General features: G+C 38.4%; 1 protein-coding gene across 3 annotated transcripts in view; it reads right to left on the bottom strand.

Annotated features, from left to right (window-relative positions):
• Positions 1-27724, bottom strand: part of ARHGAP15 (Rho GTPase activating protein 15) — a 322272-nt gene that overhangs the window by 153287 nt on the left and 141261 nt on the right. For all 3 annotated transcript variants that reach the window (XM_014249190.2, XM_088059241.1, XM_005519597.3), the window contains 2 exons: positions 5743-5841; positions 3740-3866 (listed from right to left, as the gene is read on the bottom strand). In XM_014249190.2, the coding sequence (XP_014104665.2) occupies positions 3740-3866; positions 5743-5841 (226 nt within the window). The remainder of the gene's footprint in view (positions 1-3739; positions 3867-5742; positions 5842-27724) is intronic.

The following is a 27724-nucleotide window of genomic DNA, read 5'->3' on the forward strand; positions in this document are numbered from 1 at the left end:
AGTTCCAGCTTTTATGTGGCAAACAAGGAGATCAAATTGCATTTATCTAATATCACAGATTTTTTTAAATGTCTAAAATATTTCATTATTTTGCTTTGGCAACCTAAAGCTGAGGAACAGATTACTGTTCCCACTACATAAGGAAATAACTGACAACAATTAGTATTTATTCTTGTTGCTTTTGTAATAAAAATAGAATTCCATCACTTTCAAGGAAACCTAAAATATTAATAAGAATGTGATGAACTGAGTAAATGTGACGCCATAAGGAAATGATGGAGAACAGGTTGGAAATATAGTGCTTTGGGAATGGATTGCATTATCAAGCTTGTGATTGTGCATTTTGACAAGAGCAGCCCTCAGATTGATACGGTAGCCAAAGGGCACTCTTCCTACTGCAGAGCTGTTTGTTTTCATCCAGGAGAGGGGGAGCAGAAGGGGAATTGATCCCCTCCAACAATCAATAGTGACTTCAGCTCAGGCTCTTCCACAAGAGGTCACTCCTGAGGGACAGAATTCCCAGATGATGGCCACAAATAGCCCAGAGACGGCAAGTTGGGTGCATGGGCAGGAAATAAAAGGCTGAGCTTAGCTGAGAGCATCCACTTGCCCAAAACACAGCTGTCCTGACAGCTCCTGTGGAACACACACAGTGAGGAAGGCCCCATGGCTTTTAGAGAGAGGAATGATTCCTGGGAACCTTGTGGTGCACAGGCCCTTTCCCAACATCCCAGATTCTTTCCCTACTTCCCATTCACCACAACACCATCTCTACTTGCAGAGTAACCCAGGTGCCTGGTTCCATGGGATACAAAATTAACATGGCAGACCGCCTAGCAGTGGACCCAATTATAGCTGGTACTAATTAGGAGAGGTTTTTGGCACCCTTATGAGAAAAAAATAAACAAAACACCCCTATGGTCAGAATGATAACTAAATTACTTGGAAATTATGAAGTCTGATGCACATTTTTAAAATGATCTGTTTAGAACAACACTTCTTTGCATTAAAATAAGTGGTGCTGCAAGGCAACTTTCTTGCATAAAATATGCCCTTTTTCTAATGGAAGAGGCTGCTGGGATGAAAAACATGTTATTTCTGACCAACATCAGCTACAGAAATTCTATCAGTGAAATTGCTGACATCATAAAATAAAAAGTCATCTCTTTCCATGTATTTGAGAACAAGATCACAGTTTTACATATTTTGGTAACACTCCCCAAGGCCATTCTTGGTTTCTTAGCTCAAGAAAACTTCAATTAGAACATGAGTTGAAACCAAACTGGATGAGAAGCCACTGAAAAGCTGCGTGACCAAGAGAACAGCCACTCTCTGAACTTTGGAAATTGAGCCTGGCAGTTTGAGCCCAATTTTCAATGAAATCAGTGTCTACAGCTCAAAAAAGCATAACAGAGAATTACCATTTGTCCTTGTAGTGCAAGCAGAAGCAATTAGGATTAGACATAAAAACCAAATTCCTGCTACTAATTCTCTAGAGACAGTCTCCCCAGTTTTAATTTAAAGAGTAAATTACTGAAGTGCTTTTGGTTAGAATGTACCTGTCCTTTATAAACTTGTACAGGAAAAAAAAAAAAAAAAAAAAAAGCAATGATACAATAGTATCAAGTCTAAAACTGTTTTCTGCAGTCCCTACAATGTAGATAAGGTAAATACAAATGAATCTGAGCTGTCTGAATATTTCATTAAAGGTTATCAGAACAGGAGGGGGTGGGCTTCTAACACATCAGTTGCTCATCTTCTTTGTTAAACTGGAGGAGTTCTAAGGCATCATTAAAATATCTCCTTTGTTTGGATTTGGCACTGGCAATAGTCAATAACGTAAAAGCACTATAAAATTATAAAATCGTTAAACTTTGCAAGAACTTTATAAACACACTTGCAGATATTGCACATATCTTTGTGCTCTGCAGTCAAACTGGACAATGAAACGACCACCTGTTAACTGCTAACAATGTGTCATTACCAGTTCTCATGCCTTTTTAAAGCAATTTTGGCTCTAGCTGCCGATAATTCTGGCTACGATACTTGTGTGAACATTAAGGGCACAGAAAGCCAAAGGCAGAAAACTGACAATACAGTTTGTGCTCAGACTACTAATAAGTAAGTGAATAATATGATTTTTCTAATTCCACATAATTGCTTGATCTCAAGGGGCCAAAAAAAAAAAAGTTCTGAATACATATTTTAGAAGCAATCCAATCTACGGTATGTAAATGCAAGCTTCGATTCAGTGAGATTTCACAGCAGATATTTTCACATTTTTTTTAATAGTTTAAATAGCCTTTAACAAAACGGAGGTTATTCAGGATTCTCTAAGGTTTGAAAAGAAACATAGACTAAGTCTCTGTCACTGCTCATAGTCACTTTTTCTGTTTTGTCTGACAAATTATCATTTAAAGATATGTGAGAAGTCTAAATAAATAAATAAAAATTCCCTGAGTGCTGAGACAGTTTATGGGCATTTTGCTATTAGCTACAAAAAGAACAGAATCAGACCCTCAGAACTCACTGTGTTCTTAGTCTTATTTTTCTTCCTCTGAGAAATGCAATGTAACACCCAGTGCAAAGATATTGGGACAATTTTTCACAAGCTACGTTTAGGCTACTTTATATTTTATGACACAAATTAAAAAAAAACAACAAAAAACAACAAAACCACAAAACCCTTAAAAAAAAAAAGAAAAAAGAAACATCTTCAAGAAAACAAGAAAACAAACCCCAAAATCCAGTGGTCTGCAAAAAGAGACTATTTAATGAGTCTCTGTTTGTGTGTACTCACATGCATGTGTGCATATATTTATGATTGTGTGGATAATTATCATTGGAAATAGCTCTGTTAGGTCTTTTTAAAGCAGCCTTTTTCTTAACATCTCAGGCTTTGATCGTGCACTGAAATGCGTGCAGGCAAATTCCTACAGAGCCCTTTGGTACCTAAAGGTGCCTCGGACCAGCCTGCCACTCTGGGGCTGTCACAGCACTGATATCCAGACCAGGACGTGAATCTCCCACCAAAAAAAAAGGAGGAAAACAAAAATCCGGGGGAGAGGGAGAAGTTAAAAAAATGTTGAGTGAGGGATTCGGGGTCAGCACCATCTCCTGCGGCTGCTGCCCACGATCTCACGAGCCTCTCGGCACAAACTGGGAAAGTCTTTTCAGAGGAGTAAAGCACACCCCTGCTAGTTTTAGATCACTTTCTTTTCTAATCACACTGACAAAAATCAACGCCAAACCCTGGAATTTATCTTCTATAAAATTATAGATACATCACTGATTGTTGGCTGCAGAGGATATGTCAATTCTTTCAGCAATTCAGTGTATAAATACACAACAGACAAAATTACTCTGGCAATTTGAGGTATTTTACTAAAATGGAAACAAAGCAACTGCAACAGACCATTAACACAGGGCTCATGTTGCTTATTTTTAAAAATAAATGGCTTAAATAAATGTCTTTGCTCCTAAACAAATTTATTTTGCTTAGGAGAGAGTGTCACCCTTTAAAAGTGTGGAGCTAGTAACTGTCTTTACTTAAATGCAAGTTATGTATATCAGTGCAGAACATATTCAGCTTTAAAATTCTCCGTGATCTTCCTTACATTCTGTATGTAATAAAAATTATCTTGCCCTGTAATGGCATAGTTATTTAAAAAGGAAATAAAGAAAAAAAAAAAAAAAAAAAAAAGGAAAGAAAAATGAGGAAAGAAAAAAAAAGCCTTACTTAAAGATTTTCTGTGTTCAGGCTTTGGTTCTTTGGATTCAGTGTCTAAGTTATTCAGTAATTCGATGCTGGAGGATCTTCTGAGTTTGAACTCCGAATTTCTCGATGTAATTCTCTGTTCTTTTGGCTGGGAAAAGAATATATATATATGTATATACATATGTGTATGCTTTTAATAAAATTATTATTTGTAAGAATGAATCAAGAGGTTCCAGAATGCTAGTACAGAAGCTAGCAGAAACACACAGAGCAAGTGTGCAGGGAGTATATAATTTAAGGAAAGTGTAATACAAAATTTGTCATATGGCAAAGCTTTTATGGCCCTGACAGACTGATCCTAATTTCTGAGATAAATTCCCATTTAAGTGAGGAAAACAAAAGGCCTTCTTCTTTAGGCTTTAGGGACCAAAATTATTTCCACATTGCAGGCTACTTTCAAATGCTGGCAAAGAGGAAGTGTGTTTAAATTGCCTTTCTGGTTTAGATAGTTACAGTAAATATTCTTGCAAACACAATTACTTCAAACATCATTGCAAATTTGGGGTTGAATTCTGCTGGTTGAAGCTTAAGAAGTAGTCGGGGGGCTTTTCTCTTATTCTAATTTACTGGCAGACAAAGTGAAAATGAGTGGGGAAAAGAAGCAAAAAAAAAAAAAAAAGAACGAAAAAGAGGAGACGCTGTTTCGGCTGAAGCCACGTCTCTTCCCATGGCATTTGGTCAGGTGAGACTCAGCCTTCCCAACAGCCTGGAGAGCTGCCAGCTCTTCACACCCGCTCAGGGTTTGGGGACTGAAATAGCTGGCAGGGCTGGGGTGGCCAGCAGAGGAGAGTGGTGACATCTTCTCCTGCGCTCTCGGACCTTGGCCAGGACCAGCCAAGCACGGGCCAGCTGTGCCCCTCCAGTTGTGCCCTTCCAGCTGCTGCTGCTGTGGCTCTCTGCGTACTCAGGGCTGCTGATGCCACGATATTACCTCAGCTACACTAAAAATAATACATATATATAAAAAATCAGGTTTATTACACGCTTAGTTGAATAATATGCCAAAATTTTTTTTTTTTTTTTTTTTCCCTGAGTCTCCACGGAAAACTCCACCCCAAAAATCTTTAGTTGGATATCAATATCCTCACACACCCAATGAAATGCACAATATGAAGACATACATCATCAGATCAAACTTTCCTTGGCTGATTATAGCCTCGGGGTAATAGAATGTTTGTAGCTCTTTAAGGAAACAGTAGCTGTGTTCAAATTAACCCTTTCAAAGAGGCTGCAGATTCCACCGCACAGAAACCTCTGAAAAATGCAAGAAATGGGGATATTTTTCTCTCAACAGATTCTGCAGTGAACAAGGAAAGTCAGTGCCCTCAGAAAAAAAAAAAAAAAAAGAAAACGTTATTGGAACAGGCAGGGATAGGAGAAAGACGTTTGGAATTTGTACTGAGAGTGGCAAAAAAGAAAGAAAAAGCTACAGCTGAAGCTGGTTTGGTAATTAAAAACTGTTTTAATAAAACGCAACCCTGCTTACTTCTAGTAGAAAACCCCCAGCCTTCCTGGGAGAATACCAGCAATCAGTTACAAAGGAATATTATTTGCTAGTGTTATTCTTGTGAATAAGTAATACAAAAATTCATAAAAGGCTCAAATGTATTAATAGTTCTATTGAAGATTATATACTGTAGGCTGCATAAACAGAAAATGCAAAAATTCATTAGTTATTAAGTGCTTGTGTGCTTTTACAACCCTCAGCAAGCCAGCGTCCTTGTTATTTCAGAGAAATAAATGTAGCGTTCCGTTTCGAGGCAAGATTCAAATGACATTTTTGTGCAACAACCTTGTTTATCTGACATTTTTTAGTAGATTTGCATACATATTTTTATATCCTTCAGAGAAAGGAATGTCTAGCTAGCTGCTGACTGCCTAAAACCTGTAGAGATGCCTGAGCAAATGAAGTTGAAATTGCTACATCTTAATTAATAAAGGTAACAGCCAAAACAAATACATACCAATCTGTCAATTGCATTTTTGATAGCGTGGAACCAATCCAATATGAGAAAGTCGATATCCGACTGAAGGAGGAACTCATTTCCTGACACTGTCGTGATCTGGGGAGGGCATGGGCACACACAGGTGAGCAAAGCACACCCCAGGCAGATGATTTTCCTCTGTTTTCCCTCCCATTCCCCCCCAAATGTTTGTCCTTTTTACCGAGGTTTTTTTCTGCTGGAGTGCTGAGTTACCGAGGAGTTCTGAACCTCTGTCTGAAAACTGTTTTGAATATGTCACAACAAACGAGATATTGTCTCAGCAGTGCAACCACCGAGCACAAATAGTGCCGAAATAATGGGTGTGTGACAAAAGTTTAGAAAAGCCAGGAAATCCCGTGTAACAAGACACAGTTCAAGTGAAATCAAAGCACCCTGAAAAGAAGTGAATGCATCATGAAAATTATTTCCTGTCCTCGACAGTTTCCATTTCTATTTTACTAGTATTGTTTTTTGTATCTGGTACCTCCAGTCTTGAATTTGCACATTTATTATTTACCTATGATTCCCCAGACCACTTCCAAATATTTTGGTAAAATTAATAATGCCACTCTTTCACATTTAAAAAAGAAATTATCATCAAAGATGGCTGCAGCAGAATAATTAGGAGCCCATTTATCATGAAAAAAAAAAATCCCCAGTTTGTCTGAATAGAAGTCGATTTACATTTTTGACCCACTCACTGGGAATATTTATCAAAAGAATATTTAATCCCCTGATAATGCTGTTTCACTGCCTAACCTAATATTTGGTGGAAATATGTATGTATATGCTGTTGGTCTGAACTTCTGTAAACTACTGGGATAATAATGATACATAATGTTTTATTTTACATACATACATACATACATACATATATATATATATATATTTTACCAAAGGAAATCTCCAGGTATTTCACAAAATGGGTATTTCACAGATGGCAAAACTGTGGCCCAGAGCTGTGCAGTGCTTTGTCCCATGATTATTCCACAGATTCCTGGTGCACTTGGCCATGGAGCATCCGGGCACATCTTTCTGTGTTTGCAGACAAGTCAACCAAGGGCTACATCACCAGCATGTTTTGGAAGGGGCAGGAACTCGTTCTGCCCATGCTCCAAAACAGCTCAGCTCCTGCCAGCTCTGGAACCAAAGTCTTATTCTTATTTTGCTGTTGTTAAAAGCTGCTTGTGCAAAATTTGGTGGTATCCAAGCGTGGAAATGGAACACTTGTGTGCGGGTGTATGGGGGATGCAGGTTTAGTCTGAATGTTGGGATGCTCACTGGAACATGGGATTATTCAGCACCAAAACATTTTCAGGTATTTTTAGAGGAATGACTGAGCACAGTGGACAATAGGGATTTCCTTCTGACCAAACTTTGGGAAAAAGCAAAGCTGTTACAACCTGGCACGGTTTATTTATTTATGTAAATACACTGACATGAAGTGCTTCTGTTTCCCTGCATCTCCCCCATGTTAAGAGTTTTAACTGAAGCAAAAAAAGAAACAGCAAATCCTCACCAACATGAGTAGTCCCAGCATCTTCCTTAAAACCGAAATAACACTAGGAAAAAGAAAACCCAAACCAAAAAACAACAGCCTAATGTCACATTAATTGTCCTATAACCCTCCCTTTATTGAGGAAATGCCTGTTAAGGAAGGTTTCCAAAGTCATCAGCATTAAGGAAAATCCCGTCAGTGCAGCTCCAGTGGAGACATCCTGTGGGAATGCTGCTGAGGATGTGGGAATGGTCCCCTGGTGTGGGCTCGGGGCTGCCCGGCTGCAGATGTTCATCCCATCCCCTCTGCACCCATCGGGAGCCAACTGCAGCCACCCCTCTCTCCCCGAGCACCAGGGAGAGTTATTTACTGGGGAAATCTCAGCTCCCTCGTTAGTCCATGGCCATAACATTAATCACCCCTCGCATGCTCACCCTTCCCTTCATCAAAAGGAAATAAAAAAGCCCAAATTCAGCTTAAGGTGAGCAACAGAAAGAGCTGACCTCCAGTTCTGTGCCCGGCTCACACAGCAAGGTTTGGGTTCAAAATGTATGGTATGATATCACAATTTATTAATGTATACATGCAGATATGAATTAGACTAAACACAGGCAACAATTCAATCTAATGCTTCTCTCCCAGTATAAACAAATCATTATTAAAATTATAAAATGGAATAACGTTTTCAAAGTAAGAGCAACATATGTAATTAGATTTACTGTATTTTGAAGGCTTAAAAAGGACACAACATAGTTCAGCCTTCCGTTCAGTAAATTCAGGCTTTATTAAAATACAAGTATTCAGCACTGCATAAATATTTGCACTGTATGATATGCAAAAGAGATACTCCATTGCTAACAAGACCAAAGCAAAATACATGTTGAAAGTTTCTTTGTCTTGAATGTGTTATTTTGATAATCATATATTATCAGTGTTTTATGAGCAAATCTGTAAAAACAGATCATAGAATGGAGGGAAGAGAATTCATTTAAAATATACTTTCTGTAAGATATAGTTCAAGTCCTTTTCTTTCTTTCCTCAGACTAATCTTCAGAGTAACAAGACAGTTTCAAGAAGACTGCTACTGCTCTCTACAGTTTAAATGCATCCACTCCTTAATTACAGTCAGTAATTGACTTTGTTCTGCTCCATTCCAGTCATTCACAGGCAAGCAGTTCCAAAGGCTTTGGCTGGTAAATCCCATTTAATGTGCAGGTTTTCTATCCCACTTTTATATATTACCTCCTTAGGATTTCTGATAAATGACTCTTGGAAAGGATTGCTAAACCATATTTGCACTTTGAACAATCAAATTTTCAACACCCTTGGGAAAAGACATCAGTAAAGAATGCCGGTTTTGACTGAACCTTGTGATTGAACAATTTATGATCACAGCCCTAAATGATGTATAACTAGCAACAAGCAGAAATGGTTCAATATTAAGGCCTGTTAACACACCATCCCTGTGTCAGGCACTGCTGAAATAAACAGAGACACTGGGGAAACAAATGAAAGACAAATCTGAGGGGAAAAAAAAAAGAAAATGAAGTGCTCTATCCAGAGCTGCCAGACTCCATTGTGCCAGGTACTTCACTTATTTAAATACCTCCCAAAATCCCTTTCTCTGTGCCATCATTTTTTGCAAAGGCTACAGTCTAGAATTAGCACTACCTTAGCAGGCAGAATGCTGCTGCTGCTGTCAGCAATAAACACCCACAAGGACTGGCAACTGGCATTAACCCTCTGGTTCCCCATGCCCTTCAGGTTGGGGATAGGAGAGACAGGGTGCCTGAGTTCCCTCTGTCTTGCTACAGCACCAGGGGAAAAAATTACTTCAAAGGCCAAACCCACTCATATGGCAGCTTTGCAGCGAGATGCTGCATATTGATCCTCAGAAAATATCGGCTCACCACAGGTAAATGTGTGCTAAATTCAATGCACTGCTGGGCTGCCAGCACCGTGGGGGAAGTGGGGAGGGAGGCAGGTGTGAAACACTTCCTGATATTTTATTTGTGGCTTATTAAGGGTTTCTCTTGTCACCTTATAAAGCTGCAAATGGAAGGCTGAGCTTCTTTTGCATGTCACCATAATGATGCACCAAGGTGGTGTTCAAGAAGATCCTATGTTATTAAACAGAAATGTATCCTTTTAGCTCCACAAAACACAAGACACCGTGTCTAATTAATGCCATTACCATGAACCTTGGGGGCTACCCAGGATCAATGATTTTTAAAGTTTTACAGATTATGTATTTTTCCTGTGCTAGATTGTGCTCTGGGACATACTGCAGTGCCAGGACTTCCAAACCCTCACAGATCACCCTTGAGAGCTTGTCTCACAGGCTTTCCTTTCACAGTATATCCATGGCAATGGAAAACAGGAGGTAAAAGAGCCATGGTAGAAGATCAGGGTCTTCTGTCCATGGTTTTCCTGCAAGGATTGGTCTGGGCACCATGGCACCACTGTGAAAAACATCTCTCCTTCCCGGTATCCCTCTAGTTCTTTACCATTAGACACTTCTACAGATGATCCTGCATTTCTTTTAGCTGCAGAACAGGGATGGAGGCAATTTCAGCAATCCTACTGATGGACACTCTATGGAGATATGGGAAAGGGCGATAAATTCACACAGCAAAACAAAAATCCAAACTCGCTTTATTGATTCACCCACTTCAAAGTGTACTTATGTATCTCTGGTGGCCACAACTATTATTTGCAGTGATTAGCTATTTTCAAACAAGGCCAAGAACAAACCTTAATACAGGAAGTGAAGAATTCAGTGGGGAAGGAGAAACACAGAAAAAAAGTTAGTGTGTACCATGCAAGAAGAAAAAGGGAGCAGAGTGAACAGCCTAGGAAGTATATGGCTCATGTTTAACTCATGTATGAACACCAAAAAACCATGCCACAGCTCTTAATTCAGCCAAATACTGAAACAAGCCAATGTTCAACTCCCCCTGAAACTGGGATATCCAGAAAAATTGCTGGACTGTTGAAGTGGAGCTTCATATAACTGACTCCAATGGTTCAGTGTTGGATTATTGGATGCTTTTGGACCGTGGAAACCTCAGCAGTTGCTAATCCAGTGCAAGATTCAGTGCAGAAAACTGAAATTTTTATGCCACCTGGGACTCACACAGCTTGTGGTGAACACTAAGTGATTTAAACTTGGATTGACAGATACCTCTGCGTGCAGAAATTCAATAAAATGTGTTCCTCTTGTTGCACTGTGCATTGGGATTGCTGCCCTTGATATGTGTAGGAAAAAAAGGAAATGTGAGTTGCTGGAGCATTTCTAGCTCCAAAGTTAACACTCTTCCCCCTTCCCACTGCTCCCTTCATCTCACCTTGCTCTCTCACAAAGTGATGGGGTTTTTTATGATTATGTTAATCAACCTGATTCCCCATAATGAAGAGAAATCGGGATTTTTCTCTCTGTTTTCCTAAGAGATTTTTCAGGATGGGATCTATCCATGCAATGCAGGACACCCCGTTTGCCATCTGCATGGCAGCCACCAGGGCTGGGCCAGGGAAGTTGTGAAAAAAGTCAAGAGGAAAGGAAAAAAGAAAAAAAGAAAGTAAAAAAAAGAAAAGATATTGGGAAATTTGTCTTTAAATATTCATTAAAAAAATCATTACAATATAATAAAACTTGAGAATAAATGCATAAACCCTGGATACTCCTGTGTCCACACCCCCAGTAGAAGAAGGATTAATTAAAGTTGGGAGACACTATGCTCCTTAGTGGTTTAATTAGCTGGATTTGAATTAAACTGGGACAGAGCCATGCAAGTTTTTAAAAACACGTCAAAAGTCCAACTGCATTTCTGGAAGTTGATCTTAAATTCTTTCTCACAGATAATCCAGTCTCTTGGCCATGTTTATGCTGAATGAGTGAGCAGTCGAGAGGATAAATAAAATATCTCTCTGTGCTGTACCATAGTGAGCTGAGTCTAATATTAAAAAATGGAAACAAAATAAAACAAAAGGCTCAGTCTTGAGCTGCGTTATATTTGTACAGCATCACGTATCCAATCCACGAGCCAGCCTATCAAACAGAGGTAGTCATGGTTATACTGATAGTTAAATTACTGAAAGGACTCTAAGATGTTTATGACTACCAAAGAAATTTCATTATCAAGCAGATTGTCTGTCTCATATTACAGTCTGGCTTCACCCATCTCACAGTCCTTTGGATGTCGAGCAAAGTTAACATTGGAGTGATGGGGAAATATCAGCTTGAGAGAAAAGGTCTTCAACCAATCTTTCAAAAAAAATGATATTTGTTAAAAAATTTGGTGAGAAAGTATCTGCCTTGTGTTCCCAATGTTGTTAGATGTTAAGTAAATATATGCTGATTGCAAAAAAGTTGCTTTGGCAACTCTCTTATTAAAATGCATTTGCAACCCCCATCTGTCATGAAAGTTTTGAAAAGTTTGTTTACTTTGGAGAGCCGCCTTATCCAGGGTTACCCCGGCATACAATGATAGCAGTCTTCAGAAGTTGTGTGAGGAACAAGCCACTAGGGATCCATTTTTGTTTTAATTGGCACACACAAACACTTTTCTGGTCTGTCAAAAAGATCAAGCTAATATGCATGGCGGGTGTTATATTCTCAGCTTTTGGGAGCAGTAAAGCTCCCTTTATTTAAGTAATTTAAATGATAGACTGCAAAAACTTTGCAAGTCAGAAAAATGTTTTATACTTTCTTTGGGAATATTTGTTTTAGGCAACAGAAAATGTTCTACATATCTAAAGATGTTGAACCTTATGTTTTAATTACCCTGTTTTTTTCTGATTCTGTAAAAACGACTGTGAAAACCAAGCACTGCAGAGAGGCAACAAACAGATCCTGTGTTTTCACAACTTCTGCAATATCAGAATTTGTGAGTCTGAACACTGCCAGATGTTTATAGGTTATGTCCTAATCTGTGCTGCCTTGTGGTGTGACTGCTTTGTACACCCACTCTCTGGGAACCTTTGCGGGGTCATCATATCAGTGCAACCTTCTCATATACAATGAGTTGCTTCTTAGTGAAAATAAACTGATGCTGGCATTACACACATCACTGGCTCCAGAATGGATTGAGATGTCTCAAATTTGGGGGTCAAACTTACAAGAAACAATAAAATTTAAAATAAAACAATATTGTACCAGTGGAGACGAAATAATGTTTTTCATGGTAAATTCCTGGGATTGAATCCTTCAACATAATTTAGCAATAAAAGAATGAACTCTGTGATGGTTATGAAGGAAAAAAGATTGAACTTAAAGTTTCTCTTCTTCTATGCCATAAACTCATATTATATGACAGTTTCCAGTGGAAAATTGCATTAATACTAACTAATAGGTGGGAATCTTGCATTATGAGACAAAACTTTTCCTTTCCTTCCTGGCTATGATGCAGATGTAGAAGAACTGATTTTTATCACTTGTTAGGGAAATACTGAACCAAGAGGATGTTGCAACTGAAGCTCATTAAGCCCTCAGGGACCAAAACTCCTTCTTGGACTGGAAGTGGAGCTCAGGCTGTGGGTCCAAGAGCTTCTCTGGAGGGAAAGAAAGGTCCAGGGGTACTGGGATAATGTCTCTGGTTTCAAGGAACAACTTGTCATTCTCCTTTCCCCACCCACCAGTCCAGGTCTGGTTTTTTGCTGCCTTGGAGGAGTGTGAGAAGAAAGCACATGATGTTTGAGAAAAGGGAAAGGTAATAAAGAGCAAATAATCTCTGCTAAACATCCAGGGAATGTCCTGGGAAGTATTTCCTGCTGATCTGTTACACCGGTAACATGCCCTGTGAGAGACAGTTGGAATACAGGGATCAGCCTCTGAAAAACAGGGGTTTCCTTCAGAGGATGAAGAGCAAAAAGGGAAATGTGAGACAGGCAGCAGATGACCCTCCTGGATGCCAGCCACTTGTGTGCAGTCTGCCGTGTCCCCCCTGCCCGTGCTGCCCTCTGCTCCAGCCCTGTGGACACGCTGCCCTCAGAGCAGGAGGGATGGAATTCTGACAGCCTTTAAGCCAAAGTCAGAGGAGATGGGAGTCACCAGACTGGGGAAGCAAGAAAGAAGTGCCCCCACAACTGGTAAAAGCAAGAGATAATAATTAAGACACAATTCAGCCGTGTCTGTGCATAGTGGGAAGTCAGGGAATAGACAATTGCACATTTTGTCCACGGATGAAGACTGAAGGCAGTGCATGAATACCTACTGCAAGCTACTTTTCTCCTTGGGGTAATATTTTATTGTTATTGCCTTTGCAATCTGAAGCCATATATTACACAGCCACACACAGAGATATTGGCAATGGCTTCTCAGAGAAGTCCTGTCTTTCTTTGCTTTACCAGCTGGACAATACCTAGTGATGAATGGTTCTCCTGTCCAATTTTATATGCATGTTATAACACTTTATGATGTATGTGAGTGAGACTCAACGTGATAAGTCCTTGTAACAAACAAAAGTATCAAAAGGAGAATGAATGCTCTGCTTTCAGTGCAGGCACAGATATATATTTAAAATATATATGTGCTGGGTGTAAAGATTTCATTTTTTTGACTCTTATTTTAGCCAAAAAATTTATTCATCAGTAGCAGAGCATTTCACAGCTACATTATTTGCAGGAAGAAACCAGTACTGTCTCTTAGTATTTCATTTACTGCTGTATATCTCCTATTAATGAATGCTGACATTGCACAATAAGGAAAAAGAGATGTTGCTGTGTCTTTACACTTATAGTAACGTATTTGGCCGTGATTATAAGTGTTTATAAAACTTTCAAGAATCGTTCCTTGTCTACTTACACTAATGAGAACACCTGTTAAGCTTAGAGCTGCCCAGGCTTATTTGCATTGAATTCAGGTTTTTGCATACTGTACATCACTTTTTGAAACAATTAGATGTTTACAGAGAAATATAGCTAAAAGAGGAACAGCAGCTTCAATGCCCTCCAGCCCAAGTCAACGCTAATCCTGGTTTGTGTGAAAAGCAGAAAGCTGCTGAATTATAATACAGACACAAATTCAGTGAGCAGTGAACAAAAGTGTACCTGCAAATCCTCTGATAACAGATGTTTCTTGTGGGGATTGCTACCTGCTGTTGAATAAAGCATCTCTTAGAGATGAAACAGCGCTGCTGAATGGGATTTTCATTGTTTATTTACCATTTCCTTTTCATTCTGATAGTTTCTTCCCCCTCTTTTTTTTTTTTTTTATTTTTTTCCTGGTGACTCAGAACCTGTGTACTGAGCTTGTAGAACGTGCGGTCATTTTCCAAAATAGCTGCATATGTACTTTTACTAACTTGCCAAAAGCCAATACAGAAGCACAAGATTCCTCCTACTGCTCGAGATCCAAAACACCGTCTCTACAGCAGAGGGTTTTGTGGCCTGGGGCAAGGAGGCAGGAGGTCCCTCTCTGTAAAAACAGGTCTGCTGAAGGGTAAGTGCAATATCCTGCTGTGACACGGCCATGCCAGCTATTGTTTAATAACAACGTACAACATCAAAGTTGGTCCATGATCTCTACATACACTCTGCCAGCTGTGTCAAGATCCTGAGAGGTGCAGGCAGGAAAATATACTGGTTATTATCTCCCCTTGCACACAGGGAGAAAACAATGCAGAACATCTTGGGTTTGCCTCTTTCCATCTTTATTTGGATATAGTAGGAAAAGCTAAACAGGATGAAAAATGTTTTGGATAAGGCTATTGCATCCATTCAAGAAAACAAACAATTCCAACTACAACAAATGAAAAGATTTCTAGAAAAGATTTCTATTTTAAAAAGTTATTTAGTGCTTAAATAAAAGTAACGCTGATGAGATTTAGGACAAAGATAGATGAATTTTGTAATCTACCTAAATTTTAGTTTCTGAGGAGTCACAACCTAGTCAGAAAGCCTTTATGAGCAATACAGGTCTTTACAGAGTACAGAAGAATGTGAATATTTCAAAACACAAAATCCTTGAATGGTCTGGGTTTGAAGGGAGACTAGAATCATTCCATTCCAAATTCCCTGCTATGAGCAGGTCGCTCAGAGCTCCATCCAACCTGTCCTAGAACCCTTCCAGGGATGGGGTATCAGTGGAGTTCCCAAAAGACTGTGAACCTCTCTTACCCTGTTCTGATTTTATTTCATCTGGGAATGATGTTATATTAAGAAATAAGCAGAATCACAATACCAATAGTATGGAGACAGTTTAATTGAAAGCATAATGTCATCTAACTTTTGAAATTAAGGATTCTTGTATTCGGAAAAAAATGTATGTTTTTACGTCTCCAATTTGTTGCGATAGTCTCAGACCAGTTTTCAAGTGCTGGAGGATCCTTGGATTTTTTTATTTAGACATTCTGGAACTGCACTGACAGCACTGAAACTGCTCTGGCCTTTAAATTTATCAGCTGCTCTACGTGGTACTGGAGTAATGACAGCAGGTTACTCAAAATGTTATTTAAAAATATCACATAACCAAAATATTAAATATCTCTTCACAACAGGTGTCTAAGGGAAGCTTTTCTAGGAAGGGGGAATACAGCTCAGAACTCAGGGAATTTCTTACAATAACTGATTTTGGTCAGCCAGAGGTCATTGGGTGAAAAACTACAGAAACTTTTGAGTATATAGCTCAAAAGCAAGAGAACCTACTTGGATCAATGCTGTAGTTTTAAGAAATACAGTGAAATTAGGAAAAAAACACAAGAAACACATATTTCATCTCTAGGTCTGAGTTTCTGGTGTGCACTGGGATATACCAAACAACAAATACTAAAAGTAAATAAATTGTTTTAAAAATACCTACAAGATTTTGCAAGTATCAGATTTTTTTGAGCATGTAGGCATTTCTCGTGTATTAGAACATGATTTACACTTTGACATCTGTCAGTCAAGCTTCTGGCTATCACACTGGACAATCTGGAGGGGCCCATCACAATGTGATGTGGCATGCAGAAAATCTGAAACTACACTTTTCCAAAATAAAAATCACATCTTCTAATTTTAAATAGAGGGAATGATTGCAAAAATATTTGGCCATCAAGACTGCAAAGATTGAGGTTGGGTAATCAATAACATTTGTGGTTGAATTACTCACTGATAACAAGTAATTTCCTACTATCCTTGAGGGGAATTGGGAAGCGGATTTGGGGAATTTGGCAGACTCTCTCTCTCTCTTTTCTAAATATGCTCTGTCTGAAAGCCTGATATTCTTTTCTATTGCAAGCTTTGGGATGATGCAGTATAGGAGAAGACAGGTTTGGGGTGACAGTTCATTCAGGAACTTTGGGATCTAAATATAGGGGAATCTAAAAATACACAAAATTATCAAGGCCAGGAATGGCTGGGTATTTGGGGTTCAGCTCCTCCATGCCATAAATATAAGGCTACATTTATCTGAATCCCTTCAACAGCATTGTTTTTGCTACATGTCTTGTTATTAATTAATGTACAGTACACATGGCAAGGAAATGGAGTGGTTTAAAACACATTATGGCCTCCTTGTCTAAAGGTGTCACCTCTGCACATTAATTCAAGCACTGTGGATAATGTGCCAAGACACTCCTGGTTATCCAGCAACCTAAACTGCAGACCCACAAGGGCCATAACCAGGGCATCTCCCCATAGGTCCCTGACCCACATGTTCCTTGTCCTCCTCACCAAGGTGTCAGAAATTCTAGGTGCATTATCACTCTCCCCAAACTCAGTGCCATATGACAACTCAAAACCACATCCCGCCAGTCACGTGGGCATTAAACTGTGAGGCAAAAGAGAAAGTCTTAAGGAAACTGGAATTTAAAACCTGAGTTTCTACAAGTGTTATGTTTCCCTGTCTTATAATCCGTGACCTAACCCTTGCACTGTTCTTCTGCCATCAAGATAATTAAGAATGCTATCTGGTTCTTGGTTAGGACAAAGGAAACCCATGAGCTCCTTCCCAGAGATTTGGGGTACTCACTCATTAAACCAGAGCTGGGAGAGCTGACTCTATTACTCGTGTCTGTGAGCAGAGACATGTAAGTGAGTTTGAACTATAAACAGAACCAATTACATTAACATTTCCCAACGCTTTCAAGAATCAGACTAGAAGCTTTTATTTGTTTCTCAAAAACCGTGATCCGCTATGCTAATAAGTCTAAAAATTGATTAAAAGAAAAACATTCAAAGCAGAACCTGGCAGTAGAGCTTCTTATGTGCTTCCCTTTCATCTGCTGGAACACGGTAGCCCTGATTCAGCAAGGTACTTCATTAAGCAATAGGCAACGTGCAGAATCTGAGTGCTTGAGCTGTTTGCAGTCACAAGAGTGAAATGAGCAAATCAGCCTGAGCGAAAAATAGCAGAAAAGTTATATTTATTCACAGAGTGAATATTTCAGGGAACAAAAGACATGTTAGTGACAGTCAGTAAGAGCTGCATGTAAATTAACAACAGAACCACAAGCAACAAAGTTAGCTGTCATTTGTAAGCTTAACAGCAAAAGAAACCTGCACCTTCCAGCCCAACTGAGAGGAGACAATGCCTCATCAAGGAATTAGAGGGGGAAAAAACCAAAAAGTAATTACAAAAAACCTCCACCACCCATTGGTTCCTTTATTATTAGGAGCAATCCCACACTAGTAACCTTATATACCTACTTGGAGAACACAGTACCAGGGAAGAAATATGATTTTCTTTTTTCAGCTTTGGCTATATTAGTAAAAACACAGCCAGATTACCTTGAAAATAAGGAGGGAAAAATAATAACTTGGTAAGAAATTGTACCTAGCTTTCAGCTAAACTCTTATTGCCAGCAATCCCTACAACTCACTCTTTTCTTTCTGAGAACAGATGAACTGATTCTTTATCACAGCCAAGCTCATAATGTCTGAGATTAACTAGAAGTCACTCACTTAGAGAATGACCTTACGAAGAATTAAACCATAAATTAGACACTGCCAGAACTTGAGAAATAAAAGAAGAGAAAAAATTGCTGAGAGTTTTTAGGTGTTGAGAAATTCAATTATACCATTTCATCTCGTATTGAAATGCAAACCCACAGGCTGAAGGCAGAGAAACACACCATAGCTAAACAAAGTAGTGAGAAATAGTAAAACAGGTGAATATTTATCAAACCCCTCACTTAACAAAGAAGGAGCACTGATATCCATGTTATTTGGAAAGCTGCTTTTATCGACGGAGGGAACAGGATCTCAGTTTCACGCTTAACTCCGAACGATAACTCATTCCCGGTTCTTGCTGCTTTTGCTCGATGACAGGTCATTCACCTCACTACTGTCATGCTTTACAAAAATTAGCAACCAAGCAAACGAATCTAGATCAGATCCTATGTTTGAACTTGCTCATTTGCCTCCACGCTCTATTTCCTGCTAGAAACCCGTTTGCTGCATCACAGGACCAACTTCACAGCCGACACGGAGCAAGAGAGCCGGAGAACCTTGTGAATTTTCCCAATGTATCAGACTTACAGAAACACCTGTGCTAAATAACTTTGTGCTGAGCTACTGTGAAAAGCTGCAGTGTTAAATAGCAATCACAGTTTCTGATTTTTCACTGAGCTGGTTACTCTTCTGCTAGAGTCCTCTGAGCTGTCATGTGGGGCGTGAATGGTCCCCATTTTAATCTGATTGCCTTTCTCGTTATTTAAATTGTTGAAGTCATAAATATCTTTATTTATCTTGAAGTATCATTATATCAATACAATGGGAGTTGAGCAGCAGCTGATAAAGTTGAAAAAAAATCTGTTTATAAATGCCTTTCATTTCTGAATTGAAACTGTTCATTCATTGACTAATTTAAGATAGGAGGGGTTGAGGAAAATATGAGGCATTTGATTCGATACAGGTTTAAAAATATTAATTCTCCTTAAAAATATCCCAAATACAGTATGTAAAGAGATGAATACTTTAAAATTAAATAAACTTAGAAAGTTGCTGCTGATCCATCCCTTATTAAGGACTGCGGCATTTGTGTAAGGAACAGCTCTGATTTCCATTTTACAAGGAAACAATGCCCTTAAATCTACACAAGCAGTTAAAAAAGATGCATTTGCATGGATACAGAGCTCATTACAGGCTTTAAATGTGTTAATGATTAGATGGAAAACTTGTTCAAACAAATTATTGACTCCGCTACCGAAGATCCAAGAGATAATGAAGCTTTGCAAGCAGGTAGGGAAAGTTGTAATTAGGTTTATTCAAGGAATATCTCACCTGGTGCTTCCCAAAGTGGTAAATAGAAAAAGTCCCAGGTCTGGGAGCAAATATCAAATACCTGTACATCCCTTCACACCTCAGGGGGAGAAGAAGGTAAAACCACTGGGCTGTCACTCAGGACAAAATTTTAAAAAAAGGGTTTACCTGTCATATCTTTAACCCTTTCATATGTGTTTGCTGCCTACACAAACCACTCTGCAGTTCCTGAGTTGCAAGAAAAATCCAGGAAAGTGGGAACTGAGCTGTTGCTAATATTGATTTATCTTTAGTGACGTCTCCACCATCATTAGTGGAGAGTAGAGATAATGTGTAGATGCTCCACTCAAGCTGGAGTGAGCCTAAACCAGCCAAACCTTTGGAAACTGGGAGAAAAACATAAAAAAAAAGAAAGTCGCGAAAAATTTACCGCTGCTGCTTTCAACCAAAATTTTAAGTAATTTCTGATTTTCCCCAGGCTCCAGGCAAGCGTGCACAGCTCATGGTATTTAAATGAAGCTCCCACAACATTTTGTGGCAACATGGTATTTTGTGGGAGCGAATGCAAAACACAGCAGCAGCACCACTGTAAACTTTGAAACGTTTCAGAGAATATCAAGCCCCAACTGCGCTGCCAATATAGTTTTAAGTGCAAAGTAGCGAGTTAAATTATGCAAGCAACCGTTTCTCCCACAAGTAGTTCCAATGGTTTCAGACAAGGGCGATATCTGCCATCGAAAGAGGATGCTGAAAAAGTGTAAAAAAGAGTATTTTCCAGTGCAAAGGAGGTTGCAACACCCAGACTTGTGTTTAGATAGGTTTGCCTGTGCTCTCACGATTCTCATTTCCTATGTGAACTGTGTTTCAAATCTATAATTCATATAAAGTGAGAATTTCAGTGTTTTTCTTTCACTAAACAGCCTATTGTGAATGGCTCCAGGACAACTCCCCCAGCCAGGTAATTTAAACTGCAGAAAAGATAGGCAGAGACGTTATTTTCAACAATGTCCCAAGGTGGCTTTCAATTCAGAAAAACAATTGACTGATGTTTCTCTGTTTGCTGCCAGGAAGCTCTATGTAGTATTTCTAGAGCTTTTTCTCTATTCTACCCAACATGTGGGCTCAGTGTCAAGCTGTGAGTTTGTAAATCTTTTTCAGCACTTACCAGAGCTCAACATGAATTATGGTATTGCCAAATCTGCTTTATGCAGCTTTTTTTTACGGGAGAAGAAAATGTACGATTTTATGGTCAAAAAGAAACATCTACATGTTTGCAGTGGGAAAATGCAGTCAGTTGGGATTGAACCCCTGGAAAAAATATTTTCCCCTATCCCTGCTTCTTTACTGCCTTCTAACTTTGGAAACTTCTGGGCTGTCGAGCTTTACTTGGTACACATGGTTTTCCTCTGTACCTTTATTAACTATGTTAGCTAAGATTTTATTTACTGAGACTTTATTAACTAAGCTTTTATTAACTTAATGTCTATTGGAAAAATCCCTGCTAGTTTTGTGGATGATTTGCCCTAAAACATGTGGTTTTTTTTAAATAAAATACCTTCCTTTTTGTTGAGGAACAGTTAGCCCAGGAGGTAAATCAGCCCTTTTGTTGAGGGCTAATAAACTTTGTGCGTGTGCATGTGTGTGCGTGTCTGAGTGACTTAATACCATTATAATAATATTATATGGCAGGCAAAAATATAATGAAAATGATAATTTGCCAAAAAGATTTAAAAAACACTGAGGTGTTACCTATCAAAAGTTCTCCTTCTGTCTATGATACAGCACAGATTGCAATCGTGACAGTAAATCTGGTGCTATTGTTAATGCCATGGCACTTTGGTTTTTGGCTTGCTTCAGTCCAATCTGTGACATGCTTGTGAATATCTTTCTTCTGTTCTGTCTGTATGGCATATGGATTTCTGGGATACAACGTCAGACCTATCCACATAACAAGTGTTCAGAGCACCTTATCATTTTAAAAAGCCAATTACTCAAAAAGACAAATGTGAAATGTTTCACATTTAATGATGAGCAAATCTGCAAAACAAATGCAATTTTGCTTCATTTGAAAAAGTTTAGTTTAACTGTAAATATTGCAATGGAGTCCCTAGCAATACACACCACGGGTAGGGACAGGCTCATTTTATGCATATTGTACATCATCACTGTCACTTAAATCTGCAAGATTTTCCATGCTAAGTTGTTTTAAATAAATAGAAAGAAATGAGATACAAAAGAGTGAAATATATGCTTCTGAATAGACTGTAAAAATGTCACTGCTAGCTCTGAGCATTGGACACTTAAAAAAAAAATATTTTGAAAGTCTCTCCCAAAAAAACGAAAACTGCATATGTCTACAGAGGTAAAGGTCAGTAATGAAACAATTAACAGCAAAAATACCAATCCATTTTTTAGAAATATTTGTCAATATATAAAGAATGTTTTGTACTACACAGAAGTGCTCAATTAATCCTGGTTTAGTGGCCGTATGTCAGATTCCCAGACTGAAATGATGTCAGCTGAAGAACTTAAATACACACAGGTTCAAAAGCAAGACTGTCTATAGACTTCAGGATGGCAGAAACTGCTACTTTTTGCTGCAGTACTAATACAGCTCATGATTCAATTAAATTCTTAAAAATGTGCCTAATACACATGCTGGACCACTGCATTCAAAACACAGTGCAGTAGATTATTTTTTTAAAAACAAGTATATATTTATGCCTCCATGTCTGAAAAATCTATAGGCACACACAGACCTGCCATTGCTACAGATAATTTAATACTTGTCAGTTATCCAAATTGTAGGTACTGGGCACGAGGGAAGAAATTAAAATGGTTATTGTTAATATGGGAGCATATTGGGCTAAAAGGCAGGGAGCACAGTGATATTAGTGGGAGTATTTGACTCAGCAAGGCAAATGGATTTATGTACAATATTTAAAATACGTGGGAAACATATAAGCAGATTTTTAATATTGGAAATTTTTTGTGAGTAATTTAATTTTTAAAGCCCTTGCACTAAACTGAGAACATTAGTAACAAAATACTATAGAACATGGGAAACTGAATGCAGCTGGCACTGGTAATTTTAGAAGAAACTAATCTTGATATTTATAACATCATGTAGCAAGCGGAACAGTTTTACCAGGCTGGGAATGTTGAAATACAAAAAAAGTTCACCTTTCAGCTATTGTGCTTTAGTTCTACTGCACTAGAGAAAAAATCAGAAATCAGCTGTTGCAGTGCAAATATTAAGAAAGTTTATCATGATATATAGCTGTGGAGATACCTTTTTTTTAACTGCCTGTACATGTATTGTGTTGTATTGTTATATTAAATTTTTGCAATACAGCTCAGGGACCTTGTATGTACAGCTGAAAAATCAGTTCATAAATTATATTTAGAAAGCCAGAAAATATGCTGAGCTAAAACATTAGATAAGAACCTTGTTTTAAGTACATTCCTTTTAGTGTTTTTTAAGCTTTTGATTTAGGTTTTGATGTTTTTTACCTGTGGAATGCGAGATATATTGAACGAATAACTAAAACATGAAATAAGGGTATTTCTCCCTTAATCCTGGAAATCGCTGTAATAAAAATTTCCCCAAATATTTTTTTGCTATTGCTGCACATCAATGAGCATAAGTATACATATAAACCTGTAAGAGAATGTAATTGAGCTCACAATTTCATTATAGTATTTAGTTTCTACAATTTTGGATTGTAAGGGGAAAATAAACATTCACAGAACATAACACACCAAGCTATTTCATAAATTAAGCTGTATAATGTATTTAAATCCAAGAGATTTACATCTGAGGTTAATTTTTTACCAGTATCTTTAATGTTCAGGAGTAATGAAGACAGAGGAATAGATGGTTTTAAAATGTAGGACTTAACAAAGTGCAGAGAGCTGAATTCACAGGGAACTGTGCAGGCTTGTAGCCTGCTTTTATAGTACGTGTTTTTGTTTTTCTGCTTCTCCCTTGCACACCCACTCACCAACTTCAGCGCTGCGCTGCAGATTTGAATGAAGTGAAAAGCTCAATGGGTAATTGTCAAAATACTTTCATTTCTCCCACTTTCACACAAGAACCAAATAAAGCCAGGAGAGTCTCCCGCTTCCCACAAACACCCAGAAATCGGCAGCATTCCACCTGGAGCTACCGAAGAGCACAGCTGAACCTCCCAGATCACAATCTCCCTTTTTTTTTTTTTAATCCCAGAAATACACCTTGAAAGCAAACGTATTTCTCTCGAGTTTCAGGAGCCGGTATCAAAATTGCGCACCACCTAGCTCATGCAAAAAATCTGTTTATACACGTTCTCTCTCTCTGCCGGTATTACAGAAAGGAAATGTCAGTAATAATCAAGCGAGGGTGCTGAATTAAAATCTGAAATCGCTAACAAACCGATCTGTACAAAAGTGTCAGTGTTAAGATTTCCAGACTGGGGGTTGTGCGACAGAACGAGGAGCTCAGACAGAAGAAAACAGCTCTCCACTCCAGTACTTTCACCCCGTTAATCTCACATGTGCTTTGCCACGGATTTCTTGCTATTTTATTTTTAACCTCTGCTACCTTGTGGAAAGTGGGCTATTCTGAGGGTGCTCGCAAGCAAAGCTCTGATTTTACAGATGGATGGAAAGCACTGTTAAATGAGAGCTTTAAGAAGGACTTTTTCAATTTACTTTGAGCTTAAGCTGAAGTGGTTTAATCACAGCTTGTACACATCTTCTTAAAAATTGTTCTAAGGCGGGGGAGAAGTAATAATCATGTAGGAAATCATCGTGACAGCTGCTGGCTCTCATGATCCCATTTACACTTTTAACATCTCTAATGAAAACCTATCTGGGCAATACCTGTGTCAGAGAGGTGTCAGGTGGTCATCTGGCACAAGAGAATAGAAAGGAATCAGAGCAGCATTTTGAAAATGACTCACTTTTTTTTTTCTTGTGTGTAGAGGGGTTGGTGGGGGATTTTTTTGGTTTTTCTTTTTTTCTTTTTTTTTCCCTTTTTTTTTTTTTTTTTGCACCTGTTATTCTAAAATTTCTTTCAGTTACATTTCAAAACACTACAGTTGGGATCTCCTTGCCAACCTGAGATGGCATAAGCCTGGGTAACAGAACAAAATGTGAGAAGGTCCTTCTGTCTTTAACGCCTGTTCACCAATGAATCAGCCTCCAATTAATCTGTTTCTTCAGTAGGAGTTTAATAAAAGTCAAGCACACACATGTTCAGTCTTGTTTAGTATTAAAGCTGTGTTAACATTATCTGCCTAGCCAGGTCAAAAATCTTATATAATTAAATGCCAGAAACCATTTCAGAATTTTAAGGGCTTTACGATTTTCTGTAAGTAATTGATTATGCAAGGCAGGGTAGTTTAAATTTAAAACAGGATAGTGATGAGTGTGATGTCACTTTTCATTACATATTTCAGAAAAGTTTGTTTCATGGCCAAAGTACACTTAAAACCTTACTTATTAGATTTACTATTTTGCATTTTTCTGAACTAGAAAAAAAAAATAAAAAATTCAGCAACCTGTACTTCTTTTCCACATCACTAAGTAGAAACTGAGTAGCTTGAGCACATCCCAGATTTCCACACTATCCCTAAAATCACAGACTAGGTTTTGCTCTACTCAGCTGTGCCTATAATTTGACTGGAAAAAGCAAGGTATTATGATACCAGGATTATACTGCATTGCCTCCTGGTGAAATGAACCTGTCAGGCCATAAATAGGGTTAAATAACCTCAGCCTTGAGTCAGAACACGCTTGTGGCCCAACATAGGCAAAGAATTTCCTTGGAGACGTGTGAAGAAAGTCCAATCTGCGAATAAATACAAGCTCTCTATACTGATTCAAGTTTTACTTTTCACCATTTAAGCATGGCTATGATTTCTGACTGACAAAAAGAAAAGGCTGAGGGAGAAATAAAAACAGGAAAAAAAAAAAACCCCGACATATTAACGACAAACATGTTGCTATGAAAGTGTGGAGCACGTCTCAAACTCTGTCCATAAAATCCACTCTTCATATCCCAGTCAGCAGCACTGAAGACACAGCTTCCAAAGAAAGTTACAAGCAATTTAGCTCCTGCTGCCACCAAATGTTCAGCACAAAATGTGGTTCCAGGCACTGTGCAGCATCCTCAGTCCTCTTGAAGTCGCTTTCTGTGCCCAAGAGCAGAGAGGTAGGCCAAGCTTTTCCCCTGCTCTATCTCCCTTTGAAAGCTTCCCTTTTTCCCCTTTCCCTTCCCACAGCTGAAAACCAGGTGCATTTCAGAGCTCTCTTTACATCTCTCCATTGTCCCCAGGACCAAATAAACAGTGGCATATTCTAATGACATAATGCAGGGCATAACACAAATGACAATGTACAGCCGTGTGGAGACAAAGGAGGAATTAGAAAAGTCTAAAGAATAAAAGTTCAAAGAAGGTCTTAGCTCAAGATACCAATTCCATGTATAATGACGAATTAAAATATGAAAAACCGGACTTCTGTGTTTAAATAAACTGGCTTGTAACGTTAAGTTAAGCATCTTCATTAGTTTTAAAGCAGAGTAAAAGTGTGGGGGAAAAAAAGGTTAAAAAAAAGAATCCAAGGCACATGAGTGAAGGGGAAACAAAACAAAACAAAAAAGCTATTCAAAATAGAGCTACAGAAAACTAGGGATGCTTATAGCAACGGAGGACAGCCAGCATTGGGTAAACAAAGACAATTTTGGAAGTGGCACAGTAAAAATAGGTCAGTACTACATATAAGTAGAAATTAATATGATGGAAATGGTTTAACAAGCCAATACACTGTACTCTGTACAGTGCCATGATCATTAAGCTGGTGAATGGGTGCTAATGTGGTAGGAGGAAAGCAACGCATAAAAAGTCAAATCAATACAGCAAGAACACACCAGCACTAGAGCAGAAATAAAGACAATCTAAACCAACAGTGCTCTTACTATAGCTGCTCTATAAAATAAAACTGATCAATATATAAGTAACAGAACAAGCAGTGTAGTCACAGTGGACTGAAATACAAGCAGGTATCAGTTTAATAAAAATGTGCACAAAACTCAGGTCATTCAATGTCAGTGGGGTCAAACTGGCTGAGCAATGCACAGGATGGAACAACAGAGCACTGCACCAATAAAGCAAACAATAACATAAAAGCACCAGACAGATATAAAAATAAAGGGAAGAAAACTGAAAGCTCTTTTAGCCTGGCAAGCCTATGCCCAGTGACTTTAAAGTATACAAGTTTCTGTTATTTTTTATTAAAAATATGATTAGACTAATAATTTTCAATTCCCATGACATGGACATCTGGTAGTCGTGACTAATGGAAAAAAGGCAGATGTCAAAGAACTTTAATTATGACCTCAAATGACTCTTAATATTCTGTTATTTGGTTTGTACTAACAGAAAGTACAACAATCTTGAGATGTGAGCAAATGAGACCTTTGCACACACTGCTTTTATACTGGGCTTTATACACCTAAAACCAGCTCCTCTGTGCTTATACTGGCCACTGATAAAACCTGTTATTTGAAATTTCAAGATTAAAGGCGTACTGCAATTTTTCTGCTCCTAATTCTTTTCTACACTCATTTAGTTACATTGAAAAAAAGCATTTACCAGTGTATCTTTAAAATAAATAAATTTAAAATTCATAGTAAGCCATTGGTTTTCAATATATAAAATAACCACTGTAAAAAAAATAATCCATGATTTGGATGTTGTGTCTGCTTGACACAAGGACATCTGGAGATCTGGGCAGTGCATTCACTGGGGTGATATGTGAACTTTACTTTAGGATTAGAACAAAAATGGCAGCCTCATAAATGTCTACACCATCCTTTGGAGAATCACAGGCAACCTCCCAGACTACAGCTATAAAAAGTTGCATTTACAAGGCACATTCTGAGAGCAGGGAAAGAAACAGTCACTTAAGGACTGTAACTTCAAACTTCAGGCTGAAAGCATTCTTTTTTTCCTTATTGGTGTTTTGAAAATACGTACAAGCCCGAGTACAAATATTACCCACCTATGGGAGTGACTTTGCCATGTGGTGGCATGGCCAAGTCACCAAGGAAAACCTCAAAGTCTCACACCTCTGGCACCTCCTTTCATGAAATTTAAACAAATTTCTATCAGGAATGTTATCAGCATGTTACAATTCCTTGATCTCAGGGAACTGGGTGCTAGAGGATTGAACATAGGGCAGGGATACTCAGAGCTGTCTCCATCAGCATGTGGTGATGGAGTGAGCTCTGAATTAAAG

Source organism: Pseudopodoces humilis, chromosome 8 (genome assembly GCF_049639895.1).
Source record: "Pseudopodoces humilis isolate 2021_Gansu_Grassland_sample_001 chromosome 8, ASM4963989v1, whole genome shotgun sequence".
In the NCBI taxonomy this organism is placed as follows: domain Eukaryota; kingdom Metazoa; phylum Chordata; class Aves; order Passeriformes; family Paridae; genus Pseudopodoces; species Pseudopodoces humilis.